The 17,303-nt window shown below is 53.3% G+C and overlaps 5 protein-coding genes across 5 annotated transcripts; 1 reads left to right on the forward strand and 4 right to left on the reverse strand.

Annotated features, from left to right (window-relative positions):
- Positions 1-2,873: 2,873 nt before the first annotated feature.
- Positions 2,874-4,841, forward strand: BO97DRAFT_403000 (putative pyridine nucleotide-disulfide oxidoreductase). Its single transcript, XM_025694641.1, has one exon. It carries the CDS (start codon positions 2,957-2,959, stop codon positions 4,748-4,750), a length of 1,794 nt encoding a protein of 597 aa, XP_025554851.1. The 5' UTR covers positions 2,874-2,956; the 3' UTR covers positions 4,751-4,841.
- Positions 4,781-6,782, reverse strand: BO97DRAFT_173156 (putative general amidase). The gene is made up of 3 exons (XM_025690316.1): positions 6,451-6,782; positions 5,030-6,383; positions 4,781-4,965 (listed from the first exon to the last, which is right to left on the reverse strand). Exons 1-3 carry the CDS (start codon positions 6,739-6,741, stop codon positions 4,811-4,813), a joined length of 1,800 nt encoding a protein of 599 aa, XP_025554852.1. The 5' UTR covers positions 6,742-6,782; the 3' UTR covers positions 4,781-4,810.
- Positions 6,783-6,881: 99 nt separating this feature from the next.
- On the reverse strand, positions 6,882-8,019 carry BO97DRAFT_458571 (uncharacterized protein). The gene has a single exon (XM_025699234.1). The coding sequence runs from the start codon at positions 7,920-7,922 to the stop codon at positions 7,344-7,346; it is 579 nt and encodes a 192-aa protein (XP_025554853.1). The 5' UTR covers positions 7,923-8,019; the 3' UTR covers positions 6,882-7,343.
- A 314-nt stretch (positions 8,020-8,333) lies between these two features.
- On the reverse strand, positions 8,334-11,608 carry exgO (exo-beta-1,3-glucanase Exg0). The gene is made up of 2 exons (XM_025690317.1): positions 11,063-11,608; positions 8,334-11,007 (listed from the first exon to the last, which is right to left on the reverse strand). Exons 1-2 carry the CDS (start codon positions 11,298-11,300, stop codon positions 8,363-8,365), a joined length of 2,883 nt encoding a protein of 960 aa, XP_025554854.1. The 5' UTR covers positions 11,301-11,608; the 3' UTR covers positions 8,334-8,362.
- A 2,476-nt stretch (positions 11,609-14,084) lies between these two features.
- On the reverse strand, positions 14,085-15,798 carry BO97DRAFT_173226 (aminotransferase-like domain-containing protein). Its single transcript, XM_025690318.1, has 3 exons — positions 15,099-15,798; positions 14,610-14,995; positions 14,085-14,546 (listed from the first exon to the last, which is right to left on the reverse strand). The coding sequence occupies exons 1-3, from the start codon at positions 15,564-15,566 to the stop codon at positions 14,093-14,095; spliced, it is 1,308 nt and encodes a 435-aa protein (XP_025554855.1). The 5' UTR covers positions 15,567-15,798; the 3' UTR covers positions 14,085-14,092.
- Positions 15,799-17,303: the final 1,505 nt, after the last annotated feature.

The following is a 17,303-nucleotide window of genomic DNA, read 5'->3' on the forward strand; positions in this document are numbered from 1 at the left end:
ACATTGTAGGCGTAGGGGAGGGGGGGTAGGGTGTATTTGGTTGGCATGGTGAGGTTGGTAGGTCTGTAATGTAGTGTGTAGTATGGACTGCGCGTTGGGGGAAGGAAGACAGTTGACGATGCAAAAGAGTTAAGAAGAAGAGAAGAAAGTAAAAAGGGAAGGAAAAAGAAGCGGAGGAGGGGTGATTAAGGCGTATTTACTTCCTCTCCAGACCGACCCCAAGGTCCTCTTCGTTTCCCCTCCACTGATGCGCTGGTTTGAGCACATTCTTACTTGGCTACTACCACTGCCAGCCTCGGCCAACTCCTCTTGAGATCTGTGTGACCCAAAGGTATTGGTCAGAAGAAGACACTAGGCTTTAACGAATTAAGACGCTCAGACTCTGCTTTTTACAATGCTCAATGCTGGCCTTCGCGTCAAGCGAGACCGGAAACGCAGAGTCACCTCGATGTTAATGGCTGGCCGCCTCATATTCGTCCCCGAGAGACCAGAGATCTTCATAACGGCCCAATTTCTCCCAATGGCCATGTTTTTTAAATGTTCATTGTTTGAGACAAAGGCTGGAGAAGAAATGATTTGGATCAATTATGGATGATTTGCACTAAATAAAGCAAGAGCTGTGAGAAATGTTCGCTGTAAGTTGACCCTCACAACTGCCTTCCAACAACCAGCATCTTTCGCAGAGTCTCACCGTGTTAGACAGGGAGAATCTTTCACAGCGCAGTAGAAAATACCTCTTTTCCAACTTTGCCAGAAAGAGGACAAAGTATTCTTTGTTTTCTAGACCACACCCCGCGCGAGGCACGGCAAATCTCCAGCAACTCCTGAGAACTGGCTGCGTAATTGTTCATAACTGAGTAACAAACGGAAAGATGACAGCACATTAGCAGCTACATTCTTCCACTATCACAGCGGGTTCGTGCACGAATACCCTCCCAATCCACCCCCAATATTTACTAATTGATCATCAGAAGCTCAGGGCTCTACTGCGAAAACACACTTACTTCAGCTAATAGATCAAGCTCCAGCCTTGTTTGAGCGAGTCACCGACTAGACGGTTCTTGCGGGAGGATCATGGGCTTTCGAAAGAACGTCTGCTACGCCGTTTTCTATATGTTATGGAATAATCAAGTCTTTGGTGCGAGTCATAGTGGACAGACGATCTTCCTTTCGCAGAAGAATAAACTTTAACTCCCACACGGGCACCCTCCGCGTCCGCGTCTCGCCGCAAAACGTTCTCAATGTCCAGGGTGCATGGGGAATCTCGACCAGCATAGCGTGGTGTGCACACAGCTAGTTGACGCTTAAGGAAGCCGATCTAATGCGGCCTGGATGCGGGGGATGTATGTACATACCGGACTGCTTATCCCGTGCTCCAGATACTGGACACTCAGTGCTTAAACCCATGCTAATACCCTCCATCATCTAGTATACAACGCCTTCCACGGTGCATACGAGGGTTCCATAATGGAACCAGATCACGCCGATGGACTTCAGGATGCTGCGTGCCCGGCTATCGTAACGGAGGCGGGGTGAGCGAGGTCGTTGCCGTATCTACGGGCGGAGACTTGAATGTGAGAAGCACGGACAACCAATACCTTCGTGACCTTACACCGACTACATAGTACCGAAGTTGAGGAGGTTAGCGCGACAGGGGATTGTTCGGGACTTGGGGCTGGAGCCTGCTTGAGGTGAGGTTCCACAGCCATACAGTATGCAGCTGCCGAATGGTTCCGATTTTTGTACTGGGTATCTCACTCGCGTTCTCGCGGGTGCAGAGGAAATCTGCTGCTCCGTTTTAAAACGTGGAGTCACTATCTACTACGTGTTCCAATGTGAGACTGTCAATGAGCGCTGCTCCAGTGAGCAGAAAGTGTAAGTTTTTAGCTAGTTGCTCGATAGTCCTGGAGCAGTGGTGAAGTCGTCTTCTTCATCTGACTACCTGGTTAGTTCATGCTCTACCTTCCCTCTTTATCTATCTATCTAATCTCAAAGCCCTCCCATTCCCCATTGCTTCTCACATCTACAGAACTCACCTACACAGGAAACCCAGATAACCATATTGGATTATCCTGCGGATGCTCAAACCCACCAACCCAATAAACCTCTCCACCAAAAAAAAACCATGAGAACCAAACAATCCTTCACCATAGGTATAGTAAAACAAACCACACTCCCTCAGCCAAAGCAACTATAATAACACCAAATACCCATCCGACAATTCCCATTCCACGTGCCAAGCAATCAATCAATTAAACAATCAATCCTTCATCGGATCCCTGCCACCAAAACCCCTTCACTATTGAAGTAAATAAGTAAGTACTATAGACTCCATCTACAAGCTTGACTCATCCCGTCCCAACCTTACCTAAGTATACCAAGACTAAGCTAGATAGAAATAACGTGGAACCCTCGGAAGTTGGAACCCACGAACCATTCTTCCGTTCATATGGTGTATAAATAAGTCACAAGCGAAAGTCTCATCCAACCCGTCCCGTCCCGAAACCTCCGAGCCGACACAAACCGATCCCAACCGGACCGGAAAGCGTAGATCGTCCCGGGGAGCGGGAGGTGAACTCCAGGCTGCTTCACCGGGTTTCCCGTTCGTGTATCGTCGGGGCGGGAGATTTAGGGATAGGAATATCTTGAGAGTATACGATATGAGAGTTAGATAGAGGGGCGTTGATTGTTCTGCAGGGGTTGCGTTCGGTGGAACCCGGTTTATGCGGATTCGTGGGTTCCGTGGGTATGAATGGATGAGATCATTATGTGTTAACTTGGTTGGGTTTGGGTTTGGGTTTGGGTTGGTTTTTGTATCACTGGGAGGTGGGAAAGGGTATATAGGAATGGAATTTGTCTCAATGGATTTTTGTCTAAGATGGCTGGTGTTCTTTGTTGAAAATGGTGTTGCTGTCGCGCAGCTGACTGAACATACACATACTGTATAGAACTATTCATGAGACGGATCTCGCGGTTCGGGAGTTGGGGTAGCGCCCCTGCTGGGCTGGGCCCTATGTCCCCGTCATTGAGACCTTCCTCGAGGATTGCGAGAAGGACACTTTCCTCGATATCATGCAGACGAAGGGTCGATACGCCCTCTGCATCACTCACACTCACAACGTCCTTCATATCATCAACATCCCTCACGAGTCCACTCATCACAAGACAAAAATACAGATCGCTGGCAACACATACGAGTACAGTGACAGCAACCACAGCACTCACTGACAAACCCCGCGTCGTCATCCTTGGCTCCGGCTGGGGAGGATACAACCTCTCGCGCAAGCTCTCCCCCTCGCACTACTCCCCCATCGTCATCTCCCCACGTTCCTACTTCGTCTTCACCCCGCTCCTCACCGACACCGCAGGCGGCTCCCTCGACTTCTCGCACATCGTCGAGCCGGTGCGCGACCGCAATGCGAAAGTCGATTTCATCCAGGCCGCCGCGCGCGCCGTCGACTTCTCCACCAAGACCGTCATCTGCGAGGCCACCGTCGTGAAGAGCGGGGTGACCGAGTCCCCGCGAAGCGACGACGACAGGTCACACACAGACACCGAGAACGCCAAATCCGAACCCACGCAACCATCCTGGGAGAAAGGCGAGACCTTCTCCGTCCCCTACGACAAGCTGGTCATCTCCGTGGGCACGGTCAGCAAGACCTTCGGCACGCCCGGCGTGCGCGAGAACGCCCTGTTCTTCAAGGACGTGGGGGATGCGCGGCGCGTGCGTCGTCGCCTGCGCGAATGCTTCGAGCTAGCCGTCTTGCCCACCACCTCCCCCGAGATGCGACGCTGGTTGCTGCATTTCGCCATCGTTGGGGCCGGCCCCACTGGGACTGAACTGGCGGCCTCGCTGCGCGACTTCATCTCTGCGGACCTGATGACCTTGTATCCATCCCTAAAAGGAATTCCGAAACTGTCGCTATATGATGTTGCGCCGACAGTGCTCTCCATGTTTGATGAGTCGCTGTCCAAATACGCGATGGACGCCATGCGCAAGGAAGGCGTCGATATCAAGGTTTCGCATCATGTTGAGGGACTGCGGTGGGGTGCGCCGGGGGAACAGGCGCCCACGGAGATGGATCCAAAGAGGTGTTTGACTCTGACTACCAAGGAGGAGGGCGAGGTAGGGGTCGGTATGTGCGTGTGGGCAACGGGAAATGCCATGAACTCGTTCGTCCGAGATGCTCTAGCGGATGTGCAGGCTTTCCCCACGGAGTCAGCTTTGCTAAAGGATGGAAAGGGTCGGCCGGATGACGATCTCGTGCAACGGTCCGCATGGCATGTCAAAAAAGCGCCAAAAGTCGGCGCATTGTTGGTGGACGAGCAGCTGCGCGTGCAATTGGAGAATGACAGTGGGGATACTGTGGTGCTGCAGGATGTGTTTGCCCTAGGTGACAACGCCATGCCAGAGAATGGAGCACCCCCGGCCACTGCACAGGCAACCTTTCAGGAGGCCAAGTGGTTGGCTACCCGGCTCAACCGGGGAGATTCACAGCCAACAGCCCCCTTCTCGTTCCGCAATATGGGCACCTTGGCCTATATCGGAAACGCGAATGCATTGATGCAGATCCCACATGAGAAAGGACAGCACAGTAAGTACCTACCGGAAGGTTTAAAGGGCAGAGTCGCTTGGTTGGTCTGGAATTCGGCGTATTTGACCATGAGTATCAGCTGGCGGAATAAGGTCCGCGTTGCGTTCCGGTGGCTGCTAAATCACCTATTTGGGAGAGATGTGTCGAGGTACTAGAAATAAGCAAAACATAGCGGTATCATCCATTGCAGGAATTGACTGCGACCCTGCCAATGTTCATAACTTGGAGACCCTTCCTCTCTCCGTCGTCACAACTCGATCGATGATTTCCATGGCCTGGATTAGCTCGTAATCATGCTGCTTAGGGGTGATGACCTGCAAACTGAGCGGCGAGCCCAGGTATACCCGGCGGTCGACAGTTTTCTCGTCCCCTGTTGACTGTCAGCATTTGGGAGATTTTCAACTCGAAAGAGGAGGGGACGAGAACAAACATACACAACAACCGATTAGCCTTATCCCAGCTTCCCAAAACCGCCGCCGTCATGTCCTTACCCAACTCCAGGTCATCCTCGCGAATCGAGCGCACGGGGACCGTGCCAGCTGGATAATCAAGTAATACCCAGGATGAGGTATATCCAACCGCATTATACCGATCCATTTCCGGCACAGGGTGCGGCGCCACCGGGTGAATGATCGCATCGATGTCTCGCGTCCAGCTCGCAGCAGTAGCAGGATTGCCGTCTGTTGTCGCCCTCCGCGTCGTCCACATTTGCAACATCTCCCGCTCGACCTGAGCTCGTTGTGCCTGCAATGCCCCCACCTGTGATAGCGTCATCTCCCGACCGCGTTTCATCCGGTTCTTTAACCAGGGAATTAGCGGTTCCCCCGTGCTCTCCAGCAGATCTATCATGGGAATGCCCCCGTCTACCCCCATCAATCGACCGGCAATACCTTGGCATTTGCTCAGAGCCGGGGGTACAGGGACCTCCACAACCTCGACGCCGGGCGTACAGCGCAACATCTGCGCCACCTCGTCAAGGACTTTGGCAACGGGCGGAAGAGGCTCAACTAGCCCGTCACGGCGGAGAATCCCGAAGGTAAATTTCTTGCGTCCGCTGGGGGGAGATTGGGGGATTGTATCACAAGCTAGAAGAAAAGAGCCGACGCTACTGTCAAGCCATCGTCCCGGGATGCCGTCCTCACTGAATAGTTCCGCGCGAGGCACGATCTCAGCCATTACGGCCCTCAGATCTTCGACCGAGCGGGCGATGGGCCCCGCCACAGGCTGGAGACTAATTCTCCCCTTCCCAGGAATATTTCCTGCTTCTTGAGTCCCCGCGATTGGCACGCGACCGGCACTAGGCTTGAACCCGTATAAGTCAGTACACATGGCAGGAATGCGGATGCTACCGCCGATGTCGGTGCCAAAGCCAACCATCGACCCGCGCATTGCGAGAAGAGCCGCTTCGCCCCCCGTGCTGCCGCCGACTGTAAGGCGAGGATTCAGCGGATTGAGTGTTCGGCCGAAAAGGTGGTTGCAAGAGTCGAGAGCACCCATGGTTTGCGGGACGTTAGTCTTGGCAATGATGACGGCCCCCAGGGAGGTGAGAAGGTCGACAAGCGGGGAGTTTTGTGTTGCCGGGCGGAAGGCGAGGCCGGCGAGACCAGTGGTTGAGTCGACGCCGGCGATGTGGAAGGAGTCTTTAACGGAGATGGGGAGACCGTGCAAGGGGCCAATGGGCTGGCCGGTGAGTTGGAGATGGTCATCGAGCCTTTGGGCTTGTTCGAGCGCTTGCTCAAAGACAGGCTCTGTGAGACAGCGTGTGAGTTGATGGGCGATTGCAGCTCGCTGTAAATGGCCCAGGTGAGCAAAACCAATACTGTGAGAGGATACCACTGGGCTAGAGGATCTTTACCTTGCAAAAAGCTAGGACAACTTCTTTCGAAGTGAACTTCCTCTCGCGAATCGCATCTAACATGGGCTGAACACTGTATCGCTCAGTTATTTTGAGCTCTTTATCTGTGAGAAGGCCGCATGTCCGGGGAAGGTTCGTGACGGAGATGGCTTCATATTGGGCGGTTTTCGTGATCGAGTCGGCTGGAGAAAGTAGCGCTGGGGCAATCTGTGAGACATCCAGACGCCATTGGGGTGGAATTTGTGCCTCGAGTTGAAGTTGTTTACGGTGGGCAATAGACTTATAAGACATACTGTGCTCGGGACGAAAAGTGGTAGTTGATGGATGAAGCTCGAATGGGAGAATGAACGGAGGAAAGAAGATGCGGAGAGGCGGGGAGATTCGGGGGTGGAAAGCGGGCAGGCGGCAGCGGGTCTCCGCTCCACCTTCCTCGGCTGTTCATATTCTCTACCCCAAGGTAGGTAACACTTGTGATGCTTCAAGTCCAGACATTCAAGTCACTTGTCGGTCGGAATACTAACACACAAACCTTCCACGACTACACAAGGACGACTACTGCCACCAATTCAACTAGTAGAAACCATCATAGCCTCGCTTATGGGTACACTGTCCTACAAGACAACAACAAGCCACCTACAACGCGGTTTGTGGTCCCAACGATTCTTCAGTGTTAGCATCTGACGCACAAAAACGCGTCAACCGAGACGAAACTCCTCACCCACCAATCCAGTTAGCCAAATCTGCAGGTCATACAAAGCGTCAAGGTCATTTTTCTCGCTCGAGAATTCAATCGAAGGGTCATGCCAGTGGTGAGTCCTCTTCGTTCCGGTGCCGCGCAGCGACTCCCCAACATACCGACAGCTACCGAAATCGATCAGCACAAACGCTCCGTCCTAGTCAAGCATAACATTCGCCGGATTGATATCATTATGAACGAGCCCTAGCGAATGGAGATGCGTGACGGCAGCCCGAATCCCTTCGAGACGAGTTCCCATATCCGCGGTTACAAGCTCGCGCGCACTCGACCGGAAAGCGACCTTGTTCAGACTTTGGGGGTTGACGGATTCGAGGAGCGTGGAGGCATAGCGCTTGAAGCAGAGTCCTGAGACGCGGCCGCGCGTCGCCTGGTAGCCGTAGTAGGTTGCGATGTGCGGGTGAGGGTGCTTGCGGAGGATCTCGCAAGTTTCAACTTCCCGGGTGATTTGCTGTTCGAGATCCCCGTCGACGAGTGCAAGGAGACTGGGGGTCTTCATGTAGATTGCGGACCAGGCGTGGTTTACCTTCGGACCCCGGCCATCCATTGGGATTTGCTTGACGTCCTGGAGATCCTCGAGCGTTTTCGGCGAGTCGAATCGATTCATCCACTTCCCAGTGTACAGTTTGCCATCTTGGTGAACGAAAACCTGGACATAAGAGAACTTCATCCCCCCGTCAATCTTCTTGAAGGCTTCGTTCTTTTGTATGACTTCCATGTCGACGTGGAGCGTCAGTCTTGTAAAGTTGTGATATTGACAGAAACGGCGTACTGTAGTTGATGAAAGTGGAACAGAGAACTGGATTCATCGTGGGGCTGTTGTTGAGATGGCTGCACGTGATTTCATGGGAGCGTGTAACCAGCCTTGGAAGGTCGGTCCGTTACTGGGTACTAGGAAAGGTTCTATACACTGCTGTCCGGAAAAAGAGTGGAATGGCTATCATGGTATTCAATTCAGTCTAAATAAAGTAAACAAAGTGGTATCTATCCACATCCAGCCCACCAACTGTTTTATCGTTATATCGGCTACAAGACCACAATTGAACTATACTTCCTCTACCACCACCGCCCTACCATCATGCCAAGTTACAAAGAACTGAGAAGAGACAAACTCACTCGACTCCACTAAACCACTAGACAAACTAAAAGACAGGACGTTTATGTAGATGAGAACTCGAACAACGCAATGGTGGAGCAGAAATTGCTCTCGTTACCCTCCTGAGGCACCAACGACTCTCCACTCGCCGAGGTAATCATGTTCGTGCTGGCCTTGGTGCTGAGACCATAGATGTGCACGTCCGAGCAGTCCACCTCCACTATGTTCTCCTGGCAGGACTCCGTGTCGAGACAGGTCTGCGAGTAGTTGTCAAAGAAGCTGTACAGACCCGCTCCGTAGACATAAGTCTCCGAACTGCTGAGGACACGAAGACCCCAGGCCTTGCGGCATGAGTCCGTGGTACAGTAGGAGAAATCCGGGTCATTCCACGTGGTGTTAGGAGTGAATGGGGTGAGAGCGTTGGGGTTGGCCTGGTAATAAGGCGTCTCCGTCTGGATGAGTCCCATGAAGACATTCTTGGCGTTGGCGACTTGGTAGTTGTAAAGCTGGTTGTGCTCGGAGGCGGTACCATACAGCCAGGCAGACTCCTGAGTCTCGAGAAGAACACCACGACCATTGTAGATGTTGATCTGGTTGTGGTCTGCGAGGTCGAGCTCGTGATCGGCAGTCCAGAACCAGGTGTTCTCGAGGTAGACGCTGGATCTCTCAGTGGCGTGGAAGAGGAGGAAGGCACCCACGCAGTTCGAGTTGGCAGTGGTAGTCTGGTTGGGGGTCTTAGAGCAGGTATCGCTCTGAAGCTTGCTACCAGCGGATCCACCAATCCGTGCGTGGACATCCCACATACCAGCAGAGCCCTGTGACTCCGCGTTAAGGTTCCACTGGATAAGAATGGCACCTGGAGCGGGCCCCTTGGTCTCGACTATCAAATCGCTAATCTCAACGGAGCCGCTTTCGCCAACTTCGCCGACCTGGAGCATGGGGATGGGGTTCTCCGCATCGGAGAACTTGTCACCATACGCCATCAGCACGGGCCAGATCTCACCAGTAATCTTGATGTTCTTAGGAACCTTGATAGTGTCGGTGATGACGTAGGCTCCGTGGTCGAAGTAGACAATCTGGCCATCGGTGGCGGCATTGAGGACCTTCTGGATTGCAGCGGTATCGTCGGAGGATCCATCACCCTTTGCGCCAGCAGATTTGACACTAACAAAGGACGAAGCAGAGTAGCTCTCATACAAGGGCTTAGACTTCTCAAAGAGAGAGCCATCGCTCTTCAACAGAGCGCTGGGCTTCGCAGGAGATGCCACCGTTGTCTCGAGCCGGGTCTTAGTGACAGTCTTGTAAGAACAGGTACCCGATCCGGAAGAGCCAGAAGCATGAGCCGAGGTAGCGGCGGAAGACCAAGACGCAGCAACTGAGGAGCCTTGGGCATAGGTGGAGCTGCCGGAATCCCCGCCAGCGGCAGAGGATTGTTGTGCACCAGCACCAGACGAGCCACCGGAAGGAGAGGCCTGCTCAGATTCAGAGTCAGAAGATGCACTAGTAGGAGCAGTCTCCTCGTCGTCAGATCCGGACTCATAGGTAGTGGGCTGTGCCGGGGAGGTCTCCGAAGCGGAAGCCCAGGTCTGGTCGGTGGCGCTGCTCTCTGAAGTACCCCATGAGTAGCCGGTATGGGGATGACGCTCGGTTGCAGCAGTGGCCTTGGCGCTGTTGACGGCAGCTTCGGTAGCAGCCGTGTGGAGAGCGGAGGGCACAGGAGCGGTGGTGTAATCCGCAGCACAAACCTCAATAGTCTCGGTGATGGTTTCAACGACTACCTCGACGGCAGGAGAGCGCTTCTTAAGAGTACTGGAGGGAGTGTACGCGTTACCCTGCACATAGTTGTCGATCACAGAGCCACCCGCCAAAATGGTGCTACCAGAGACACTGGCCACAGCGACGTTGGAGCCCGTGAAGTCAACATTGTCCAAGACGAGAGCGCCACCGCCAACTGGAATACTGTCGGCGCTGAAAGCCGTCACGATACCAATAGGAGTATTAGAGAACTTGCTGTCCAACATCAAGACGGAGCCAACACTCTGGTTCGAGGGAGATGCAGACATGTTGAGACCTACACCACAGTTGTTGATGGTGACGGATTTGAAGGTCCAAGCCCAGTTCCAGTTCATGTAGATGGCAGTGTTGCAGTTATTGAAGGTTAGGTTGCGTGTCGTAAACTGTTGGTTACCCAAGAAAGCGCCATAATTGCCACCATTGAAGGTCAGATCGGACATGAAACCACCGGAACCGTTATCCATGAAAATACCCTGCTGCTTGTTGGCACTGCCGCCGCCCTTGATCATCTCGAAGCGGATGTTCTGGAGGCTGGTCGCTTGGCCGACTTGCCAGTGGATACCGGCACCGGCGGACTGGGGCATAGCAGTGAGGTCGATGACAAAGTTGCGGATGCCGCGAAAGAAGTTGTTTTGGTTGGTGTACCAATTGGCCCCCGTGCTGGTGTACGGGTCCGCATCGACGACGGCCATACCGGTGAAACCAGCAGACGCCTTGAGGATTGGGAGCTGGTTGGCATCGCCGACCAATTGGGTGTAATAGTACTGGATGATGGGCTTCGAGACAACGTACGTGCCGGGAGGGAAGTACACCAGCGCTGGGGTCGTGGTCGACGAATCGCAGCCCTGACCACAACGGTTACCAGAGGAGATGGCGTTGTTGATAGCGGCGGTATCATCCGTGGAACCGTCACCTATGTGTCGTTGATTAGCTTACACTCGGAGTATCAAGCACGACCAAACACCTACCAGTAGCACCAAAGTCCTTGACGTTGCGGAAGATCTGGTAACTGGAACTACTACCAAAGGGCACAGCGCCCTGACGTTGAATATCAGCCATCCAATAGCTCGAGGCGCGAGCCTTCAGCTCCCCGCGGGCCTCCAAGCCCCCCTTCAAGGGGACTGCAGAGACCAAGCCGGCGGGCAGGCCGAGGAGCAGAAGCACATGGGCGGCAAAAAGCATGACAAAGCTGTTGAGGACAGCCATTGTTGAGGCGTATACGAATGTCACTGAACCAGCAGAGACAATGAAGATGTGGGGTAGGACAGTAATATAGCTGGCTGACTGGCAGTCAAGCAGTAAGACAGTTCAGCAACCAGTGCTGAAGAAAAACACAGATCGGGTGATGAATGATTATCCGTCACACGACCCTGTCAGAAGGAGAGTTTTGCAACTTCCAGAAGTTAGATTCTGGAGAGAATGCAGAAGGGAGGGTGAGATGACCAAAGAAGGGTAGGCAGGCCAAGTAGACCGTCACTAAAATGAAGGAAAGATCAAAGGGTGAATGAATCAATGAATGGACACCACAACACCCAACACACAACAATGCTGTAGCCAAAACCTGCAGGCACTCAACACAACACAAATCCACGCGGTGCGACACACTGCAGGGGGGAAAGGAACACAAACGAAGAAAATAGCGAACGGAAGGGGGACAGGGGAAAAAAAAAGCAAGCCGGCTTGTGAAGAATCACGAGTAGCAGGACAATAAGAAGAATTAAAAGACTGGCTCGACCCCGAGATGGACTAGAGTTGGTTCCGTTCCGGCGCGGGTCCTTCCAGGCACTGATAACGCTGATTGCGTCTAGCGGGCCTTAGGCAGATGTTAATTCTCCACCACTGGAGCCACCACCACAGTAGCGCCCGATCACCGCCCTGGCTTGATTGGCCGAGACGGGCAGAAAGCAAGTGCAGCACCCCTCAGGCAGCTGATCCTTTGGCACGCGTGAAACGCCTGGCTCAGGGGTTGAAACGAAAGCAACAAGAACTACATGAGCCAGTCAGTACATCTTCCCACCCTCATTGGACCCGTCCGAGCCGCTTCAGAGCCACTACAGCAGATTGCAGTGGCATGAATGACCAGTTCTAGACCAACCAAGCATCTGACTAGGTAGGGTAGTCAGTCAGCACTTACCTTGAACTGTCCCGTCTGATAATCGTCCGTGCGAATGACGGTCGGGAGCGAGCGGGTCGAGAACCTCGACTGACTTTCCTCTCTCCCAAATAGGGATAAACAATACACGACTGACAAAACGAGCGAGTGGTGATTGCAAGATGAACACACAAGAGAATCTCGTTCCAATTCCTCTGGACGGATCCTGAGAAAGTGAACCAAGAGGGTCAAGCGAGCGTATGGTAGAAGCAGAAGGGGATCCCACAATCAGGAGGAAAAGAGAGAGAGAGCGGGAGGAAGTGAAGAAAGCGAAAATCGCGTCAACCGATCAGCAGACTGGCTGAGATAAATAACTGGACTGTCGTGGGATCAACATAGCCGCTGTGGCCAGAATCCAGTCGACCAAGGCAGATCGACGACTCTGCTTCGTTCTTGTCCCCCGCGTAGGCTGCATGCAGTGATTGGAATCCTATCAACAACTGGGCCCTAAGAATGGTATGGCATGGCGCCCAGCAGGCCAGGGCAGCAGCACGCAAACACACCCTTCCGCCGTCTAGGACGCTGCGTAGCGGGTGGCATTCCTCGCCGTCCACGGGTCAACCGGCGGAGAGGGGGTCTGGGCAGTAATGCTGAAAGTTCCGGATTAAGTGCATTGCTTTTAAGCAAAGGGTTAGAAACGACTTATCGCTCAGGCTGACTGAGTGTGTGCCCTGGTGAGTTAAGCGCAAGCTCACTTTCTTGGACGCGAATAGACGTGCCACGCCGTGTAGTTGGTGTAGAGGTGGATCCGCTCTGGAGCTCTACAGTATGACGAGACGAGTCAGTCGATGCCTGAGGACAGCACCAGGTACTCCGTACATATTGCCCCACTCTTCTTCCCCTTACAAGGTTCAAAGGCTATCGTCCAGGGGTTGCATACTGCTGAGGAACACACGCCTTCAGGGACACCCCGACTCCATCAGAAATATCGACGACATCAATAATGACCTAGATCTCTCAGGAAGAGCACTCTCTGTCGGTCACCACCGCGTTCACGGTCTTGTAGCCAGGCCCTTTGGAGACTGGCTTCATCAAGTCTGGGTCCAATATCGCGAGCGCCATCAAGCTTTCGGTTTCAGATTGCAAGCCTATCCACTGGGTCACCGATCTACCACTAGACAATAAATAGCACCGCTAGTTGACCACTACCCGAGACATTCTGCTTTTCCATGTCGATGCACAACCCATCCTCTATCTCGCCACCAGCTGTGCTAGGGATTTCTAGATCCAAAATCTCAAGACATTTGCCCCCCTCCCACCCCATAAAATAAGGAAAAAGTAAGCAAGCGAAACGCCAAGGTGCACACATGCGTGATGATGATAAACAGCCTAGGGCAACGCACCAAGCTCGGCACAGACCGCACCTCGGCAAGAATGTGCTATCTCCGAGAACCGGGTACTGACCAACTGCTCCCCTTTGCCAGGTGAGAAGAGTTATTCGACGCGTCCTTTAAATTCCACTCTACTCATAAGGTTCCCCTTTTTGTCCGAAGCACGAAGGAATAGCCTGTGTCTATCATAGTCTCGTAATCCGCCCATATGACTCCGCACAGGCACTCTTTCCAGAATCTCGATCTTTATCCCCGGCGCTGATGCCATGTTCGGCCCGGCCTACCTCAAATACGCAGTTTATCAGCTGCCCTTCCCTGCGTTAGCCCTACGCCTTCAGGCTCACTTGACCCCCATAGACCTGCCCAGTGGGCACTTTCAACTACGTTCTTTGACTAGAAGTTACCTCTGGTTAGCCGTAAGGTCCGAGGAGGTCACACCCGAGCCTGCGTGCTTTAAAAGCTCGCTATGGCTCAAGTCATCCGTCTACTTTTGCAGCTGATGCGCCAGATCATCCTCACCGTTCCTGCAGAGCCTGGCGGATTGCACACCCCAATCGTCGCACACCTTCCTCAAGGTCAGCCTCCTCCTCCCACGCGAAACAGAGACGCATCCCATCGTCGAAGTCGTTCTTCTCCGCCACCGGATCGCCCTGCACCTGAAACATGTTACCTGGCGCCACTTCCAGTTCGTGCTCCCGACGCGCAAGCACCGCCAATTTAGTCGCCCGAAGGGAGGCGGGCAATCGAAGCCAGATAAAATAACCACCTGCAGTCCCTTTAGGGACGGTCGGCGTGACCCCCTGGGGTACCAGGTGTTCGTTGATAGCACACATCATTCGATGATATCGGGCTGCATATGCCGGTTGCAGCACATGCGCGATGTAGTTCTGTAGAATTCGAGTGGGGAAAAGCTGCGCAACCATAGAGGCGGAAAATTGGGACGGTGCTCCCCCAGATCGGCTCGAACCCCTGTGACCACCCGGCGTTAATTTGTGAAAGCGCACTCCAGATTGAAAACCACCGTTCACTCACGTCTGTGAAAGGCCGTAAGCCAGCTTCTCCGTGCCTTCCGCCCATCCTGTCCGCATGCCAGCGCCGATTAGCTTGCTGAAGCTGCCGTTGCTGATGGCATTTCCCCACTCATCAGATGGTCCACCATCCAAGTATCTGTCAATGTCCACAATCCGGGGAAGCAGTGCGTGCTCAGGCTGGGTCTCCTTTCCAGTTGGATCTGAAGACCATTGTAGGAAGTCGTAAACATCGTCCGTAATGATCAACGCATCGAATTCACGCGCCAGGCGTAGCAATTGTTCGCGGTCTGACAGCGACATTGTCAAGGTGGACGGATTCGAAAAGGTAGGCGTGGCGTAAATGACATGCTTGTAGATCTTCGTCCATGGTCGTGCTGGTTTGACTTTCTGGGTGGCATTAGTACTGAGCAATCCATGACGACAGCGACCAATTGAGAAACCCCCAGTTGAGCAATGAGCAGAGATAATAGTGATAGATTTTGTCACGTACTGGTGCCAAGTTCTGCTCACGGTGCGCCTTGTCCTCAGCTGCGACCAACTCCTGTCGCAGATAGTTGAGGTCCAGACCTGTCGCACCTTGAGGCACTGCTCTCAGCCGGCCGGCGAAGCCAGAGTCGTCGAAAATACGCCCCGCCAGGTGGTAGGTGGGGGCAACCACCCAGACGTTGCGTGTGTAGAGCGGATCAGTGAAGACTTGAAGGATACAGGCAATATTCTGGCTGGCCCCGCCGGTAATGCAGATGCGATCCGGAGAGAGGGGGCAGCGTAGCTGGTAGAAAGTTGCGAGCCAGTGAGCGATATGCTCACGCAACGGCTGGAATCCTTCGTCAGGGCCGTATTGTAAGGCTGGTTGCCAGATGGTCGGGGAGGCGAGGACAGTGGCGGAGGCCGTGGCCAAGGCGGCGGTGGGCAGCAAGGCGGGGTTGGGCCACCCACGAGAAAGATTGATGACCACCATGAGATGTTGGTGCAGCCAGTCCTCAGTAGTGTTTCGCGGGGGTGTCTTTCAACCGTTGCAACTGCTGCTGCAAACCAGGAAAGCAGGTACCTACTCATGTAACTACGTAGCGACGAAATGTGAGAGAAGAGTGAGTGGTCGACTTCGAGTTTAGTCTCCACCGCCCGCACTTAGCATGGAGGAACAATGACCTCGTCCCATGGGTCCAGTAATGCATACTGCGTAAGTCGCCATTGTTGTCATTGTTGCAGGTGGGACTATTCCCCAACCACCTTCCCCGTCCTGACAATTGACAGATGATAATCATGATGATGATGAGATTTTAAATCAGTTTGACAGGCAAGGCCCTCCTCCAAGTCCACACTGCCAAGCTTACCAACCCCCTCGCCCTGGCAGTCACTCTGTTCAATGTTGGAGCCTTGGAGGGGCATCGGAGACGGGCGGAAGGGGAAATTAATTTGAGTTTAAGCCATTTGAAAGCCGATAGCGAGGACTGCAAATTTACGTCTACTAGGTACCTGGGAGTGCCTGCGTGCAGGTCGGTAACCAGATCCGACCGTGAGTTTGTGACAACCACAACAATCAATGTCGAATTGACGCTGAGTCTGTACTCGCAAGTACTCCCGTGTCTCTGTGGACATGGAATGAGCCATCTAATCGCACATCTCGGATCCAATTACGTAATCCTGCCCGAGTCGAGATCTCCGTGCTAGTCCGCCAACCGAGGCCAAAGAAAGGTACATTCGATCCACGCAAAGACAGACCAGCCACGCGTAGGATACTACCTACGTAAGTCCAAATTGGTCGCCTTGAGGTCTCCAACGGGTCATGCAATCTCGCCCGGTCGGACGACAACGACGATAAAAACAATGCTCCGGCGCAAGTATGGCTGATTAAGTCTGGCTAAGAGCAAGCATTAAGTTAGGGAAACCCTTACTAGTGCGTACATGCAGTCAGTACTGTACCTGGTAAACCATCCGGAATCAAGATCTATTCTTAGTCCGCTGCTGCACAAGAACACACGCCCTTTTTCGGGGTTTATGCCTCCGCGGGACCCAATGGGAGCGGACGGCGGACGCATTACTAGATGATCTATCCATCGATTGGCAAGGATGATCAACTTTGTACTTACGACCTCTCTCGATCCAGGATCGTGAATCTATCTGTTCTTCCTATCCAGAAAAGGAACCCCTTTTCCTTTGTGGCTGATGCCCGTCCCCAGGAACAGCATTCAATCGGTGGACGGAGGAGATAGAGTTGGTCTCTCCGCTGGAATTCAGCATGACGTGCCAACAGCAGGCGCAAGTATGCAGTGCAGTCATCCTTACGGGATTTTATCCTGCTATATCCTACCACCCCCTTGCCCCTCAAGCCTGGACCTCTCCTTTGCACCATGGCGCCTTTTATCGACTGGGCTGTGATATTTTTGATTATCAGGGGGCAAAAGAGGGGCGACCGTTCGTATCGTGACAACCAATCCAGTGCCTCAAGTATATGGAACGAGTGTAAATCAAAGGCAAGGTGGTTGAGTTGAGTTGCATGGGGTTGTGTGTAGCCTTCCGAGATTCCGACATGCGATCAAGGATGGAGAGAACTTGGATATCGATTCCTGAGCCGACTGAGGATTATAGACTGCCGATGCCCTGGAAAAGTTGAGAAGGACCGATCGCATGGTGAACCCAACCACCTGGCGCAAGTGTGGCCAGAAATCCTTCTGCCTACTGTTGTATCCATGGA

This window comes from Aspergillus homomorphus (genome assembly GCF_003184865.1).
Source record: "Aspergillus homomorphus CBS 101889 unplaced genomic scaffold BO97scaffold_4, whole genome shotgun sequence".
In the NCBI taxonomy this organism is placed as follows: Eukaryota; Fungi; Ascomycota; class Eurotiomycetes; order Eurotiales; family Aspergillaceae; genus Aspergillus; species Aspergillus homomorphus.